General features: G+C 42.3%; 1 protein-coding gene across 1 annotated transcript in view; it reads left to right on the forward strand.

The window, feature by feature from the left end:
- The window catches only part of LOC310868625 (voltage-dependent T-type calcium channel subunit alpha-1I-like), a gene marked incomplete at its 3' end in the record, with an annotated part of 246,639 nt that overhangs the window by 216,132 nt on the left and 11,104 nt on the right, over positions 1-19,403 (forward strand). Inside the window, exons 32-35 of the mRNA XM_083779083.1 lie at positions 23-101; positions 1,877-1,998; positions 5,783-6,268; positions 14,927-15,076. Of these exons, the coding sequence (XP_083635209.1) occupies positions 23-101; positions 1,877-1,998; positions 5,783-6,268; positions 14,927-15,076 (837 nt within the window). The remainder of the gene's footprint in view (positions 1-22; positions 102-1,876; positions 1,999-5,782; positions 6,269-14,926; positions 15,077-19,403) is intronic.

Below are 19,403 nucleotides of genomic sequence, written 5' to 3' on the forward strand. Positions count from 1 at the left end.
TGTGCGTGTGCGTGTGCTACAGGTGGGTAACCTGGGCCTGCTATTCATGCTGCTGTTCTTCATCTACGCCGCCTTGGGAGTGGAGCTCTTTGGAGAGTTGGGTGAGTGATGTGACTCACTCTACAATACATCATTGAAAAAAAAAACATTTTCACAGTCAAAATAAGCATTTTTTTTTTCATGAATTAAAAACAAATTCAATTATATATTTTTTCTCAGTAATTTCATGAAGAAATCAAAGAAAAATCTAAGAAATGTTATGAATTAGAAAACAAATGTTTGAGTAGTATAGTGAAATTGGCCGATCTATAAGCTCACAACACGTTGCAAAGCGACGCCTTGTGAGCTTGTAGATCGGCTATGTTCACTAGTTTGGGTCCCTGAGAGACATCAAAGTGGTCTTTTGGGTCACAGGCTCAAACGTTTGGGAACGACTGCACTACATGATTGATTTTCAAACCTTTTCCATTTCAAGGACCCCCCCCCTAGCTCCCACTCCCTCATTATTGAAGGCTTACATTTTCAAGCCATGGTGGACCCCCACTTGACACATTTGTTTTTAGTATCTGACACTAATCTAGGGGGTCTGCAACCTTTGTGAAACAGTGTCATGGTTTTATTTTTTAGATAGTCAGTGTGCCATATGCCAACATTAATTTTAATGACAGCACATCAATAAAACGCAAGACTCTTGCACACATAAAGGCGACACGTGCGTCCACCAAGACCAAACGATGGCCTGACACACTGAAAAAAATGTAATAATAATGTTGAATAAAGAAACTCCAGGAACAGGAAACGTTGTGATTTCCCATTAAAACCTTTTCGACTGCATTTTGTGTGCGGGAGTTTTTCCTTTTTTCAATGACACCACATCAAAAATGATTGTCCACGAATATAACTTTTACCTTCTTTTTTAATATTTTGTTTCACATTGTTATTTCCCAGACTCCTTCCCCAGTCAGAGTTCAGAGTTTTAATGAACATAGAAATATGTGCAGCAGGATGTAATTTTCATACACATGTGAGAGACTTCATTTAGTTGACTACATCTTTTTTTAATAGTTTATTTTTAACCAAAACAAGTTTGGAACTGAAGCTTGTTTGCCTTCACACAAAACGTCCTATCAATAATCATTATAATCTTTATATCCCAAGGGCATTTGTCTTTATAATCAGTTTTGCATACATTTGTAAGGGATACGCTCTTAAAAAAAAGAAAATAAACACTGTCCCTAGGCTACAGCACAGATTGGTGACTCTAGCCTTATGTTGCCTTTAACAATAACCATTTGATCTCAGTATTAAACTTAAACCTTTTTGTGAGAATAGATCCTATCCCTGGGATACCGCCAAACTACAGTACTTTACGTCATTCCTAATTTCAAATGCATATGATTTCCTACTTATGTGATTAATCAGATAACTACTTTTGCACATGCTAGCATGCTATGGTCATGACACTGAGATAGCTTAATCTTAACCAAATCTTCTTACTTCACCCTCTCACATATCTCTTCTGTTCCATCAACACTTTCTTTGTTTCGGCTTTCCTTCGGTCAGAGTTAAACAGAATCCTTCGATTGTTAAAAACGAACTTCTTCCTTCTAAAACATCCACAACAAAGTGTGACGCGATAATCTAAAAGAAAATCCCTCGCTTTCTCTAGATGTGGCTAGCAGTATCTTGGAAGACAAGAAGGATTAGTGCCAAATATGGCTTTATCAAGGAAGAAGGTTTATTACATCCACAAATGTTTCCCGACTCCCGACTCAGTGTTTAGGAAACACTGAGTTAAACAATGCTAATACTAATCCATTTGTTCCATGTGTCCTCATCAATGTATAACACAGACTCTTTGTTCTCTCCTCCTCAGTGTGTAACGCAGACTATCCGTGTGAGGGTATGAGTCGTCACGCCACTTTTGAGAACTTTGGCATGGCCTTCCTTACTTTGTTCCAAGTCTCCACTGGTGACAACTGGAACGGCATCATGAAGGTACCATTACATCATTCACAAACACCGTGGTTAAACAGATTTTGATGCTATTATTAAGTAATTTTGCCGGGGGACCCCCTGGAGCCTCCTCAAGGACCGCTGGGGGTCTCAGGACCAAACTTTGCGAACCGCTGCAATAGGCGAATGTCTGTGTGTCCCTGAGAATGACACTTAACCCCTGGCTGGTCCCTTCCCCTGAACTGAATTTACCCCACGGGATGTGATAGATATACAATAATAATGGCTGTTATGTAACCTGACTCCATGGTCCACATAGTAACAGATTGGAGCTTTAGCTGCATGAGATATTCACACGAGCTGCTGTTAAATCTACATTCATTTGCATGAAAAACACTCGCTCAAAGCTGCAAGCAAAGAGTGACACAGATTCATGAGTCTGACTCTGTGGAGCCGTTTAAGCACCCAGGGTGAGCATTATGTACACGTTTCCACTTGACAGTTGATGGAAGCACAATACAAGAAAGCTTTATTGACTGTCAAGTCAAGTTGGAAGTCCGTAAAGTCTCATTCACTGTCAATAAATCCTCCCCACAAAGTACACAGATTAGAGCCTTGGTTTTCTGGATTTTAGCCTCCAGAGAGTTGTTCATGTTTACAAATATTGATTGAACTGTGCAAGTTCAATCACATTACAGTATGATGCATATTGAATGAATTTGGTCTGAGGAGTCTTGCTTTGACATCATTGACCGATCATAAAGTGCAAGATGTCATTGTCATGGATTTTTAAAGAGAGAGCGATTGTTGCTTGGCGCACAAACACATTAAGGTGGCAGGCGTCTTTGTTAATCAATTGATCTGTGAATCAAATGTACGCCTGCCCTGAAGCTTCTAAAATTGATTAGAAAGAATGTGAAATAGGACCTGGAAGTACAACCCTGACACACTGTTAAGCACATTATCCCTGGCATCAATATTTTGGGACATGTCATTGGCTGTTTTCACCATTTGTCATATAAGACAAAGTGTATACGGCTTAAGCTAGACGAGATAATAGATATGTGAATGTTTCAACATACAGTATACTGTATAACTAGAAAACGTTATTGTGGGCCAGAAATGTTTGGAATTCATTCACTATAGAGGTGAGTGAAATCTGTTGAAGTTCAGGGATTAATGTTGATGAAGTTATTGCACAATAATGTTGATTTGTGGGACTATAGACCAATGTGAAAAGGGTGGCATTTCGTCCTCTGCCTTGCACGGCAATTGGACTGGCATTTTGTTCAAAGCGAGCCACTCTTGAAAACTTTGTCTTGGAGATTAGTTGTTCACAGACGGATGGAGACACACACACACACACACACACACACACACACACACAAACACACACAGAGCCTGGCGGAGACAATGGAACCAAATTATTTATTTCAAAGAGGAAAATGGAGTGAGCCTAGAGACACCAAACCATAAAGGTCCCCTGCTTGTTTATAGAACAGGAAGTACAGCCGTCACAGAATCCATGCACAGAACACAGTGTGCGAATGGTACTGTGTACCATTTGCTCAATTTAAAAACGCAGATGGATGGACCATGAGACAAGAGGTGGGAGAACAAGAATTAGCTGTGTACTTGAAATGAAATCAGTCCCTTCTATACACCCTCTTCCTGGCTATATTCATCATCTTCTCTATTAACCAGCTGTGGTTAGAGTGTCCGACCTGAAACTGGGAGGTTGGGGTTCGATCCCCGGCCGGGTCATATCAAGGACCGACAAAATGGGACCCAGTGACTCCCTGCTTGGCACTCAGCATCAAGGGTTGCATTGGGGGGTTAGATCAGCTATGAATGATTCCCGAGCGTGGCACGGCTCCAAGAGATGTATGGGTCAAATGCGGAGAACAAATCTCGCATATAGCAATGTATGTGACTAATAGTAGGACTCTAACCTTTAACCTATTGATTCACCCTCTTCCTCGCTGTCCATCATCTTCCTCGCTGTCCATCATCTTCCTCGCTGTCCATCATCTTCCGGCTATCCATCAGTCTACAGTTCCAGCCATATTTAACGATCGCAGGAAAGTGCTGGCTCAGCAATAGGATCTGAAGACCTGCCTTTGTAGATGGAGCACGTGCGCAAGTGTGTGTGTGTGTGTGTGTGTGTGTACGACTGTACGTACACACACACACACACACACACACACACACACACACACACACACGCACACGCACACGCACACGCACACACACACACACACACGTGAAATTCCATGCAGTTCCGAGTACACACGCACACCTGCTATCTCGTCACTTCTGCCAGCAGTCGTCCACTCCACTCCCGGGCATGCTGCGATGGTATTGGGTAATATGGTGGAGTGTGACAGGGCAGACAATTAAGCACACAATGGAAGAGGTGGGGAGGTATAGGGGTGGACTGCAGAGCGGGCTAGCCGCCGCGGCCACAGATGGTACCTCTCGGGCAGAGAGCGCTGTCATTTCACTGTCAAAGTACCACCTGTGCGGTGAAAACTGGGCAAAGCACTGCAAGGGAGCGAGCGAGTGGAGGACCAGTCGCACGCTGATGAGAGGGAATGAGAAGGAATCATGTGAGTGCAGAAAGCAGCATGGGTGGAGGTTATGCTTATGTTCCTATGGTTTTTAATGAGGAACTGCATGGGAGGGCAATTGAGGAAGGGGGGCATGTTGGTTTGTTACGCTCTCTGTTCTCTAAGGGGACAATTTGTAAAGAAAATGGCATGAAGAAAAGAGTGACTGAGTGGGTTGGGAGAAGTTGCAAGATTTGGCAAAAAGGAGGGAGGGAAAAAGAGGAAGAATAGTACGAGAGGAACTGTGTGAGAAGGAGCGCAGTGTGTAAATGTCACGTCAAATTAGGCAAATAAGAGCGTGGCTGCGGCTCAGAGGGCTTACGTTGTTTTGTGTGGTCACAGCCAGGGCGAGATAGATAGTCTGCTTCCCCCAGAAAGCACTTGTCACTTTGGTTAAGCTCAGAATGAACTCCGCTGTGCAAATGTTACCAGAGGCGAAAACCACAAAATAAATGCTTTGCTGAAGACAGAATTGCATTGTGTCGCGGGAGAGAGACAATTCAGTGCAGTGTCTCGTTGACAAGTATATTCCTGTTCCTCCAGAGACTGTGGGGTAAAATCTCTTCCATTGTAGGGATAAATGTGCTTATCGCTGTAATGATATACAGTAAGTGTGGTCTGTGGTATAAGGCACACACTGCGGTGACATCAAGACCAGATGCCGACTTGTTTTGCATGCTCCTTCCCGACAATTCAGTCATCTTTTGTACACTCTCAGAGTTAAATTCATGTCAAGTAGGTGTCACGATGTAAGGCTGTTCTCTACAATACAGCTCTAATGCAGAATGGTACAGTAGGTATAGGTATGTCTGTGGAATGGAGCAACTTGCCCTTTCTCCACGGCAGTAGGAGGTCGAGCAAACAAAAAGGTGTCAAAGGTGAGAAAAGTTCTGTTGTTGCTGCTGCGTGGCGAGAAAGAGCAGCAGCAAACCAGAAGGGCACTGTGCTCTGAAGTAGGCTACATACCGTACAGTACCACACTATACTGCACAGCCTATTCCTTCAAATAAATGTAGAAATTGTATGCGAAATGAAATAGGTACAGAATCACTGCTCTCCAGGCGTCTTTGAGGGGGTCCCCAACAAAATGTCTTAACCACTGATACATTTTTCAGAAAACTGTCCGGATTTACAAGACATTTTGGTCACTTCCTGAGCGTCTGCCGTCCACCCCTCTCCCACAACAACCACCCTCCTACCTATATCCCCCGCTACAGGACACGTTGCGGGAGTGCCCGCCGGACAACGGCCTGGACGTGGACTACGCCTGCAACCCCAGCCTGCAGTTCATCTCGCCACTGTACTTTGTCTCCTTCGTGCTCACCGCCCAGTTCGTGCTCATCAACGTGGTGGTGGCCGTGCTGATGAAGCACCTGGACGACTCCAACAAGGAGGCCAAAGAGGAGGCGGAGATGGACGCCGAGATTGAGCTGGAGCTGGCCCAGGGCACCCTCTGCTGCATGGGCGCCCCCGGCTGCGGGGGTGGGGGGGCTTCGGGGCCGCCGCCTGAGACCAAGGGAGGAGCCGGCGGACGGCCGGCACCGAGGAAGGAGAAGGAGAAGGTGGGCGGAGGCGCGGGAGAGAAGAAGGGAGGAGGAGAGGCGGGGCAGAAGACGCACCACCACCATGTGGCCACCATGCACCCGCCGGGCCCGCTCAGCGCCAGCAACTCCTCCAGCCGCAAGATGTACTCCCCTGCACAGGTGAGCGTGGAGCTGTGGGTGTGGGTGTGCGTGCGTGCGCAAGTGTGTGCGTGCGTGTGCAAGTGAGATGGCTGCATGTAGTGTGTATGTTGCAGCACCACGAGGGTAGGGACTGTGTGTGTGTGTGTGTGTGTGTGTGTGTGTGTGTGTGTGTGTGTGTGTGTGTGTGTGTGTGTGTGTGTGTGTGTGTGTGTGTGTGTGTGTGTGTGTGTGTGTGTGTGTGTGTGTGTGTGTGTGTGTGTGTTTGTGTGTTTGTGTGTGTGCGCGCGTGTGAGCTTGCTCCAGTCTATCAAGCTTTAGCTCATGCAGAAGAAAGTGGTGTTCAAGACAAAGAAAATGCTATAGAGGATAACAATGGAGGGATACTTCATAGTGTAAATGGCTCTGACATGAGAGAGAGAGAGAGAGAGAGAGAGATTAATGTATCATTGTTTTATTGTGTTCATTGTGCATTTGATGGACAGTTCTTTGATAATTCACGCCTTTTATGTTGCTTATGCAGCCTTTGTGAAGAGGCAAGGAAAGGTCATGCGAGCTTAGATATGCATATACAAATTCAGAAAAGAACAGAAAGAAAGGCTTGGCAAAAAAAGTTGAAAGAAATGGCAGCAGTTTTACAAGAAAGCGCCAATAGCAAATAGCAGTAATCACTGCAGAAAGTTGAATACGTCTCACCACATGACGTCGCTGTCGGGCAAAACAATTACTTTTCAGGGGGGAAAAATAAGCTGTGTTCCAAAGTAGGAACACTTTCAAAACAAATAAAAAAACGCCTGATGCATTTGTGTCACACTAATTACAGCATGACGTGCTGTCATTTCTTCTTCTAGGTGAGTCGCACACTTCTATGCCTGATCTTCTTGTTCAAACTCAGCTCCCTTGTTTCCAGCGCTCTCTCTGTAGCCATGGTAACCCCGGTGGACATGAAAACACGACTCAGTGTAATCATCTTTTTCAATTAAGCCGTTTATTTTCCTATTTAAGACGTATTAACCTTTTGTTACACCCATGGGACTATGTGAGTAAACGTGCATATTACATTCCCAGAGCTAGCTACTATTTCAGCTACGCATGCCCCCAGCCACACACGCACGTGTGTGTGTGCGCGCTCACACACACACTATTTCTCAACCTTTTTTATTATTAGTAATGGAATTCCTAATGATAGGATGAGAGCACACACACACACACACACACACACACACACACACACACACACACACACACACACACACTGAAAGATGAGTCATCGCCCTGCACCTGCCACGATGCCGTCTACCTTTGGGAAGCTAAACTTGGCTGTATGGAGCCATTTATAGCCCGCTGTGTTGACTGACAAAAATAACTTACGTAATACAGACCAGTTGCTCTCTCTCTCTCTCTCCCCCTCCCTCTCCCCATCGCTCTCTCTCTCTCTCTCTCTCTCTCTCTCTCTCTCTCTCTCTCTCACTCCCCCCCCCTCTCTCTCTCTCTCTCTCTCTCTCTCTCTCTCTCTCTCTCTCTCTCTCCCCCCTCCCTCTCCCCATCTCTCTCTATCTCCCCCTCCCTCTCCCCATCTCTCTCTCGCTTGTTCATGTGTACTATCTGATAGCACATCATAGTATTTGGAAGGAGCTTGTTCATGTGTACTATCTGATAGCACATCATAGCCAGAGGTAATCATTTGAATTGAAACTGTCAAAGCTGTTGTAATAAAACACAAAATGAGTCAGGGTGAGTCATTTACAACATATACACATGTAGCCTATAGTAGTTTAGATAGCTTTGTGTAGCTTTAATTGAAGTTCCACTGAAATAAATTTAAACATAAGCACAGAATATGAGAATGAAGAAATAGCAGATTTTTTTAGATGAAAACTGTAATCTCAAGGGGACGATTTATTATAATAACTCAAAATGAAAGAATTGTTTTTCAAAGTGCACTGCGTAAATGTGTCGAAAATACATTAGATTTGTACTGCAAAGTGAAATATCCAGTTTTAGACTACAAACATAACAAAACGGACACATAAAGGTACGGACGTGACACATAAAGAACACTCAACATTTTACCATGTGGTGAAAATGTGTTACTGAGGGAATGGCAGAGTTTCTATAGAAGGAAAATGAGGGACGAAAAGGAGACAAAGGAGCAAGTAGAAAGGAGTAAGGGTGAGGTGATGTTTGAGGCAGTGACGGTATACGACTATACGATATAGCCGCTAATTAATTTCAGCTGTCTCTGTTCCCTGAAGACGGCTCCCATTGCATATTGGCCACCGCAGTCAAACAATGTTTAAATACTAGCCACCCAGCCCATACAACGTTGCATGTGGACTGGCTGAGTTCTGTATGTGCCTGCGTGCGTGCGTGGTGTGTTCGTGTGTTCGTGTATAAGAGTGGCCAGTGCTATCCATGCGAATAGAGTACTTGTATTTATAGAAGCCATTAATGTGTGGTGGGGCAGCCATAGCTGAGTGAGTAGAAGGTAATCAGAAGGTCCCTGAGCAAGACAGTAACCATCTTCCACGCTTCATCATGGCCATCTGAGCAATCATCAGCTGGATAAAGCATGTGTGTGTGTATGCATTTGTGTCATACCTGGTGTGTTTGTTTGCGTAACAGCTCTAAATTGAGTGGTCTGGGTATAAAAATGGATGTGTGTGACCTGGTTTAACAGGAATTTAGCACTACACTCCTTTGTGAAATGTAGTGCAGACTACTCTAAGAAACACATTTTCATTCAAGAGCCAGCCATGTGACAATTAAATGTGTGTAAATTTCCAAGGAAAACAATTTGGCAGATTAGATAGGAGCAAGCAGGGATCATAAAAAAGGAAATAGAAATCTGATTCAATCTAAATTGCTTCGAAACAGCCGTGGCAGTGGCACTCAACCTAATGTTTTAGTCGTAATTGTTTCCACTGTGTATTGAATGGTGTAATTGAGGCTATGTATCAAATGTAATTGCAGTGCTCAACACTTCCATACACAGTAAAAAGTGTTAATGTATACATTTGTAACTATGAGAGTGAACAAATGTAACCGGTCCATATGGTTCCGTTTGTTCACGCTCATGAATATAGCATTTTGCAGTGTATGATTGTGTAATCGGACGTAGAACTAAGGATATAATATAACCTCCACAGAAGGACCCAATATGACGTTAGAGGGTGTGTGTGAGCTGTATTCCCAACCGAGTTGCCCTCAGGGGGATAACCTATAAATATGGTCCAGTGGTTCACAACCCCCAAATTGACACTTATCACCCCGCGGACGACCATTTGAAAATATATGCCAGGGACCCCCATAAGATAAGACTTTTATGACTCTAGCAGTTATTCTCAACCCTTTTAATTTCAAGGACCCCCCAGTTTGACATGCATTAGGCTATGGACCTCCATTTAATGGCATTTCTATCTCTGGGTTAGTGTACAAATAAATAATGACCCGTTATAAAGCATTTATAAACGTTTATAAGCAGTTTGTAGACTATTAACAAATCATTAACCTGTTTGTTGACATTCGTAAATGATTACTAAAACCGTTATAACTATGGTTACAAATCATTTATAAGGTATTAGTAAGTAGTAAACTATTCATTAATAAGCCATTTGTATACATCTGTAAATGATTATTAAATCATTTGTAATGACCCATTATAAAGTATTTATAAACGTTTATAAGCAGTTTGTAGACTATTAACAAATCATTAACAACCTGTTTGTTTACATTTGTAAATGATTACTAAAACCTTTATAACAAACTTGCAAATCATTTATAAGGTATATATTAGTAAGTAGTAAAACTATTCATGAAAATGCCATGTATAATACATCTGTAAATGATTATTAAATCATTTGTAATGACCCATTATAAAGCATTTATAAGCAGTTTGTAGACTATTAACAAATCATTAACAACCTGTTTGTTTACATTTGTAAATGATTATTAAATCATTTGTAACTTACGTATGTTATATAATATCAGAGCTGCCATGTCTCACCCTTTGAGTGTGACAGTCACGCAATTGAACCCTTTACCACGCACCACGCCACACATGCCATTTCACACGCATTATAATGATACATAACAATTTTCTCTGTGGCTCCGCCGCATAATAACGCACGCTCATGTGTGCGTCCTCACAAACGGTAAAATAGCCGATCTGCATTCAGCGCTGATATATGCAGGAGGGTAAACAGTGGACCAAATTGTCAGCAGGGTCCCTGACTGCATGTGTGACGCATGGAAATGAGCCATGCAGAGTTTAACATCGCTTCGAAATATTTTTCATGGAAGACAATATAGCCCCCACAAGTTACAACAAGTGAGTAAGTGACTATCTCTCTTCTATACTGGTGTGTGGCGTCTCTTGCGTGATATGAGGAAGTGGAACGGTGCCATAGCCTGTGCATATTATAGGAACAAAGTCGTGTGTGTGTGTGTGTGTGTGTGTGTGTGTGTGTGTGTGTGTGTGTGTGTGTGTGTGTGTGTGTGTGTGTGTGTGTGTGTGTGTGTGTGTGTGTGTGTGTGTGAAGTGAAGTGAAGGGGCCGCATCGCGACTTGTTTCTGTTCATAGAGAGAGAGAGCCCACAGATGTGTTTGAACTAAGAAAATGTAAAAATAAGGAATTGTCCCACATTCCAGTTTTCTGACATATTCCCCAATTTCCACTGAGATTATGGGGTGAATGAATGTGGCCAGACCCATCTTCTCTTTCTGTCATAGTGACATTGTCCTGCATCAGATCATGTCCAAATCAGGTTCTCCAATCTCCAGTAGCCTAGTATTTTGAAGATTTTTTGAGTGGCCCTTACGGAGCTATGTGTGTGGCTGGCTGGGTCTGAGCACTATGTGTGTGGCTTGCTGGCGGGCTGGGTCTGAGCACTATGTGTGTGGCTTGCTGGCGGGCTGGGTCTGAGCACTATGTGTGTGGCTTGCTGGCTGGCTGGGTCTGAGCACTATGTGTGTGGCTGGCTGGCTGGCTGGCTGGCTGGGTCTGAGTACTATGTGTGTGGCTTGCTGGCTGGCTGGCTGGGTCTGAGGAGCATAGATAGATAGGTAGATATCTTTTTCATTTCTACTTTAAGCATGAGGAGGCTGTCAGTGCAGGGAGAGCAGCTGGCATGGAGGTGAAGACATCAGTGTTAAGGTTAAATATCAACGTTAAAATGGGCCAAATTGACATTAAAAAAAGCCAATTTTTTTCGCCGCCGCCCTTCGGACGGCGTCGAACACATAAGACACTAGAGTCTCACTCTTGACATTTTCTGAAATATGGCAGCCCTGTATAATATATACAAGCTATTTGTATATTTGGGAAATGTGTTTGTTCATGTTCAACATATACTTTGTAAAACATTCCTAAAATATCTATAAATACTTAGTACATGTTATTAAGTGCCCTAAAGTAAAGTGACGACAGTTCATCATTTACAACTGTCTGTTAATGTTTGTTCATCATATGCTTTGTAAAACATTCCTAAAATATCTATAAATCCTTAGTACATGTTATTAAGTGCCCTAAAGTAAAGTGACAACAGTTCATCATTTGCAACTGTCTGTTAATGTGTTTGTTCATGTTTAACATATGCTTTGTAAAACATTCCTAAAATATCTATAAATCCTTAGTACATGTTATTAAGTGCCCTAAAGTAAAGTGACGACAGTTCATCATTTACAACTGTCTGTTAATGTGTTTGTTCACGTTTAACCCTACATTTTATGTTGAAGATGTTGTGTTGCATTGTGGGTAATCCTCAGTACAGAGGAACTCCATACTGAGGGTAAGATGGTCTCCTGTTTGCTCAGGCACAAACAAATTAATTACAAACATCTAAGCTTCATATAAGTGGCCAGATATGCACTCATGTTTACATAGTGTTATTCAGTAACATTTGTTTTTGTATGACATGGTATCATATGACATTATTTATTTAATTTTTTGAAAAACGGTTAGCATGTTAGCTAGCTGTTAGCACAGCTGTTAGCTGTGCTGTGTAGCCTGTGTTACATGAGAATTGAGGACACACTCCATGTCAGTAAATTCTCATGTAACACAGGCTACACAGCACAGCTAACAGCTGTTCTAACAGCTAGCTAACATGCTAACCGTTTTTCAAACAATTAAATAAACAATGATACCATGTCATACAAAAACGAATGTTACTGAATAACACTATGTAAACATGAGTGCATATCTGGCCACTTATATGAAGCTTAGATGTTTGTAATTAATTTGTTTGTGCCTGAGCAAACAGGAGACCATCTTACCCTCAGTATGGAGTTCCTCTGTACTGAGGATTACCCACAATGCAACACAACATCTTTAACATAAAATGTAGGGTTAAATGTGAACAAACACATTAGCAGACACTTGTAAATGATGAACTGTCGTCACTTTACTTTAGGGCACTTAATAACATGTACTAAGGATTTATAGATATTTTAGGAATGTTTTACAAAGCATATGTTAAACATGAACAAACATTATCAGACAGTTGTAAATGATGAACTGTCGTCACTTTACTTTACTTTACTAGGGCACTTAATGAGATGAGATTCAATTTATTGTCAATGTACAGTACAAGTACAGCACAGCGAAAAGTATTTTCGCATCTTACCAATGGTGCAAACATGTCAGTAAGGAGGATACATTATTTACAGTAGTACAGTAGTAACAGTAGCAGTAGTCATTTAAATAAATAAATAAATAATGATATGAGAGCAGAAGAAAAACATGATCTGTCCATATTGCTAGTAGCCCTTATTGCACATGGCCCAGTGCACAGTGTGCTAAACTAAGGTCCAGAGACCATGTTCCACAAGTCCAGTGGCCATATCACACAAGTCCACATAGTGTTTGTAGACTAGGATGTGTCCAGAGTCTCGGATACGACAGGGATGGTGGATGGGTTGGGGGGAGGGGGGGCTGGCACTGGAGGAGATAACATGTACTAAGTATTTATAGATATTTTAGGAATGTTTTACAAAGTACATGTTAAACATGAACAAACACATTTCCAAATATACAAATAGCTTGTATATATTATATAACATCAGTTACAAATGATTTAATAATCATTTACAGATGTATTATACATGGCTTATTCATGAATAGTTTTACTACTTACTAATACCTTATAAATTATTTGTAAATTTGTTATAAAGGTTTTAGTAATCATTTACAAATGTAAACAAACAGGTTGTTAATTATTTGTTAATAGTCTACAAACTGCTTATAAATGCTTTATAATGGGTCATTACAAATGATTTAATAATCATTCACAGATGTATTATACATGGCTTATTAATGAATAGTTTTACTACTTACTAATACCTTATAAATGATTTGTAAGTTTGTTATAAAGGTTTTAGTAATCATTTACAAATGTAAACAAACAGGTTGTTAATGATTTGTTAATAGTCTACAAACTGCTTATAAACGTTTATAAATACTTTATAATGGGTCATTACAAATGATTTAATAATCATTTACAGATGTATATAAATGGCTTATTAATGAATAGTTTACTACTTACTAATACCTTATAAATAATTTGTAACCATAGTTATAACGGTTTTAGTAATCATTTACGAATGTCAACAAACAGGTTGTTAATGATTTGTTAATAGTCTACAAACTGCTTATAAATGTTTATAAATGCTTTATAACGGGTCATTATTGTAAAGTGCTACCTAAATTTGTATTTGTACACTCTCAGAGTTACAGACCCATAAGGGTCCATTTGTTTCGAAACTATCATTTAGCTGGGGACCCCCTGGAACTCCCTCAAGGACCCCTTGGGAACCACTGCGCTATGGTTTGCCAACTTGGCTCGCTGCTTGACGGCCATCAGCTACCCTTGGTGGGCACTTGCTCAGCTGGCAGCTTGCTGAGGTGTGCCCGATCACCTCACAAACTCACGCTTTTGTAATAAATAAAATCTTACACATACGCAGGACGTAGCGTCAAACGAAACAAGCGCTCCTTCCATGATGCATCTCAGCTAATCGCATTTTGGTTGGGAATCACTAGCACGCTGTTTAGCTTATAAGTTTGTGTTGCTTACTTTGAAGATCAGGACAGAAAGAAGAGCATCTCAGAGGTGGTTAGAGGTTAGAGGTGTGATTGGCTGTTTCTCAGAGGTGGTTAGAGGTCAGAGGTGTGATTGGCTGTTTCAAGAATGTTACCGCTTTGTAGTCAACTTGTACAAATGCAAGCTAGTGCAAAGTGAAACGTGTGAGATTGGGCTTGTGTGTGTGTGTGTGTGTGTGTGTGTGTGTGTGTGTGTGTGTGTGTGTGTGTGTGTGTGTGTGTGTGTGTGTGTGTGTGTGTGTGTGTGTGTGTGTGTGAGTGTATGACTATGCGTGAACATGGGAGTGTGTGTGCATATACGTGCATATACGTGCTTTCCGCGCGCGTGTGTGTGTGTGTGCTCGTTTGCGTTATTAACAGCGGCGGTGTGTGCGTTCTCCCCTGCGTGTTTTTCTTCTCTTGTCCTCGCATGCCTTTCGCATGTGCATGTGTATGCGCCGGCGTGCCACACTTGGTTCTGCCCGCCTGCACCCTGTTTGTGTGTGTGTGTGTGTGTGTGTATGCGTCTGTGGTGTGTGTGTACGCGTGCGGGTGTATGCGTGTGTGCGTGTGTGTGTATGTTTATACGTATGTTCCAGGAGAGCCAGTGGCTGGACAGCGTGTCTCTACTGATCAGTGACTCTCTGGAAGGAGAAATGCTAATGATCGACAACCTGTCCGGCTCTGTCTTTCACCACTACTCCTCCCCTCCACCCCTCTGCAAGGACTGCAAGGGCCACCCGCAAGAGGTACGGGCATGCACGCACGCACACACACACACACACACACACAGAGTGAAATGAGCAAACGTGCACGCATGCATCTTGTACAGACTTGCAGACTTACTTGACACATGGAAATGCATGCATATCCTCCTGGGTGTTAACTCTAAGGGTGCACGGGTCCATTTGGTCACATTTTGTACACTCTCAGAGTTGAATTACTGGTAACTCATAGGATGAATAGGAGCTTGTATTTGCATGCGTCCTCTAATCATGCAAGACAGCTTGAACTAACAATGGTGATGGTGATAATACTGTTAATGTACTTGTACTGTATACCGTCGATGTCAGGTGGAAACCACGTATCTCCATACAGTATTTCAACTTTACTTTGTCATACTACAGTGTCAAACAGAAAAGAAAAGAAAAGAATTGCCGATCTACAAGCTCGCAGCGTGTCTCATCGCGACGCGTTGTTAGCTTTTAGATCGGCGGTTTTTTAATTTATTTTAAAAGTGACAGTGCTTCTGTTAAGTGTTTTTTTTATTTTCTGGAAAGTAACGATTTTGGACATACAAGATTTCCGTCCGACAGTGACGACACGTCTAAAAGCCTTTGTGCTGCCATATTGCGGCTGCGGTCAGCGGTCAGTACCGTGGCAGATGGCGAGGTGAATGAGTCCTGTTGCATGCACGCGCATGGAGTGTCCTCCTGCAAGCACTCCTGATATGCATGCCACGCGCTCACTCTCTCCAACAAGCGTGTGCGGTCCGATCTCCAAGTGTTCGCTATGTCAAGAACCCCCAAGGTAAAACACGCAGTACACAAACACATACACATGATACAGAAACTTGTGCACAAACAAAGTAGTAGCTAGCTGGGAGAATGAGCAAATAGGCACACACACACACACACACACACACACACACACACACACTTGTCCATCACAATGATAAAGTGCAGCGGGTCACCTCGGAAAAAAAGCAATAACTGGACTCTGAACCTCCTCACCTGTCACTCCTTTCTGCCTGTTATGCCTGCAGAAGCTGTCAAACCATCAATCTGTTCTACACCCCCCACCCTCCTCTTTTACATGTTTGCTCTCTCTCTGTCTCTATACCTCTCATCCATCCACCAGTGGTGAAAAGTAACCGAATACATTTACTCATACTGTACTTGAGGTGTACTTTACTTGAGTATTTACAATTTCAAATACTTTTACTTCTACTCCACTACATCTCGGATCCAAACATTGTACTTTGAATCCACTGCATTTAGTTTAGTATAGTTGCTATAGTTACTTTCTAGATTGTATTTATTATTATTACAAAGCAAATGGTAACCACTTATTTGTACCACATGTATTTTTATTTTCTTCACTCAAACAATATTTGAGTACTTTCTCCACCATCCATCCATCCACCCATCCATCCATCCATCCTTCTTTTCCAGTTAACCCTGATGATTTATTGTATCCCGCCCCATGTTGCTGACTCTCCACTGCCTCTGTCCTTCAACGCTGCGCGTGTGTGCGAGTGCGTGTGCGTGTGTGTGTGTGTGTGTGTGTGTGTGTGTGCGCATGTGCGCTTATCATTTTGAGACAGCTGAATCTCTCACCTCGTGTGGGAGATGTGTGCAATGTGATCTCTGTGCAGGTAGACAAGAGGTACTTGGGAATATAATTTATAAATCACACTCAATCTCCTTAATTGGATCCCCTCCTGTCTGTCTGTCTGCAGTATGTTTGGAAGGGGAGGGAGCGAGTGACGGTCCTATGAGGACATGGGCAGATTTGACATGGCCACATTGAGGCTAAGATCAAGTTGTGTTCTAACACTGCTACGTATAGGGCAGGCACTAAAGCCCCATTCACATTGCAGAAGCTAGCTTCTGCTTTAGCTTCGTGGTACCATGTTATCTCTATGCAGAGCAGCTTTTGCGTTTTGAAGCTTGGAATTAACAGCTTTTTTTTTGTTGCTTTTTTTTTTTCTCCCCAAAAAGCTTTCTGCGTGTAGCCAATCAGACCACAGCGTGGTTTGAGGTGGCGGAGTTGAGATCATTTCACAAAAGGAAAAGGCCCTGCAAAAGCTGTCCACTGCGATTCTCCAAATTAAAAAATAAACTTTTTAAATATGGGCTGTATATGAAATATGAATGGATATTTGGCAAGACCATAGCAGATTTTAGCGATAGAAATGAAAGTTTATATGAGAAACAAGTTGTCGAAGCGGTGAAAACAGGTTGTGTTCCGTGTTCCCAGTGGATTGTCACGGTTTCTGGGGAGAATTGATCCTGCATTCACCCCGCCCCGGTTCTCATCGAAGCCATTGATGAGGACTACTGCCCAGTCCAGAACGCTATCCGTCGCTGATGCTGATTGTGGACTAAACAGTGCACACACACACGGTTGATAAATTAGCAGATATAGATAGATAGATAGACAAACAATTAAACAATATAGTTCCAACCGGTGTCGGAGTTTCCCCCCAAACTTTCCCCGAGACAGCGCTCTCGTCGTGTGTGTGTGTGTGTGTGTGTGTCTGTCGGTAGCTGCAATGTAGACAGAGACCATAGCATATTTATCGATAGAAATGAAAGTTTATATGAGAAACAAGTTGTCGAAGCGGTGAAAACAGGTTGTGTTCCGTGTTTTTCCCCAAAGCTTTCCCCGAGAAGAGAGGAGGAGAAGCCCGCTCTGTGGTCGTCGTGTGTGTGTTTGTGTGTGTGTGTGTGTGTCGGTAGCTGCATTGTATGAATGAATCGATAAACCAATCGCATATAGATTAATTTGAGGGAATCATTTCAATTGGTTTATTGCGTTCATGTAGGCCTATCGATGAACCTCATAGCAAAAGTTGAAAGACAGTAGATAGCCTATATTTATAGATAGATAGAACACAATCCCTGTGTGTGTGTGTGTGTGTGTGTGTGTGTGTGTGTGTGTGTGTGTGTGTGTGTGTGTGTGTGTGTGTGTGTGTGTGTGTGTGTGTGTGTGTGTGTGTGTGTGTGTGTGTGTGTGTGTGTGTGTGAGAGATATTGAGCACCGCGTGGAGGAGCCGTCACGGGGATCACTTGCGAGCCATGCAGTTCTCTCTCAGTGCCCTTGCAGTAATTACCCGGGGTAATTTACCCCCTCCCTGTTCCCACCAAGGTGAACTGAAACCCGTAGCTGACTCTGACCGTGGACTAAACACATGCACACACGGTTTATAAATTAGCAGATATATACAGTATACAGTCTATAGACAAAGAACTAAAGTTCCGAGTCCCCAGCCCGTCGTGTGCACCGTGTGTGTGTGTGTGTGTGTGTCTGTGTGTGTGTGTGTGTGTGTGCGCGAGAGAGATCAATAATGAATAGCCTTTATATGATTATATCAGTTGTATGATATGCATGTGGACATCCCTGATCCGACCTGTCCTGTCCTGATTGTATTTCTACGGTATGCTCTTGCTAAATCAACATTAACATTACATACAGAGCGGCTATTTAAAAAAATGCCCGGAGGGTTTCGCTCGAGAGGGGGAGAGGAGAGCTGAGTGGGGGGAGATGAGCACTGAAGACTGGGGAGGATTGAGATCCGGTCCGTTCGGTTATTTACAAACAAGTTTACCAAGATTATATTATTTATTCATCGATAAATAGGTTATGATGTAACTAAATATATAATTATTTCTCCTATACAGTCGCTATTTTACATTTTAGACTTTCAAATGCGCAATCTGCTAAAAAACTGCCTGTGTGTTCTTCCTCGTCTCAAAGCCAGTCCAGGCAGGTTGAGTGACAGGTACCTTGTACACGCCCACTTTCTAAAAAAAAAGCTGCGTGGAAATGAGTTTAGCTTTTTTTTTTTTTTTGCTTTTTTTTTATCTGAACGGGGCTTAAGACATGAAAAATAGTTTGAACCTTTTTATTCTACATACCGGTATTTGTTTTTACCATTTCGTATTTCTCCCACAATGTGTCCATTTCTCCCATGTAGTCTCTACATGGCGGAACAACACATCATCATTACCATGCATGTACAATGTTAGTTATAGTCTTTATTTAGACCTACAGTATAAAGAGACTTTATAACTGTTATTCCAGTTACAGTATAATGTGCTGTTCCACTGGGCTTATGGTGCACTTATAATACTAATTAAAGTAATAAACCTTGTTATCTGCATAATTAATAACATCATATAAACGAGTGTTATGAAGCCTTATACGTGTATTATAATGCGTTATTAATGTGATTATAATGCATTGTAGACATGACGTTTAAGTACCATGTTTACTTTACATCTGATCACCTTGACGAGAAAAATATTTAAAAGGTTAAACGTTTCGCACTTAAAGACTCTGTGACCAGAA

Source organism: Protomyctophum parallelum, assembly GCF_964188405.1.
Source record: "Protomyctophum parallelum genome assembly, chromosome: 13".
Lineage (NCBI taxonomy): Eukaryota > Metazoa > Chordata > Actinopteri > Myctophiformes > Myctophidae > Protomyctophum > Protomyctophum parallelum.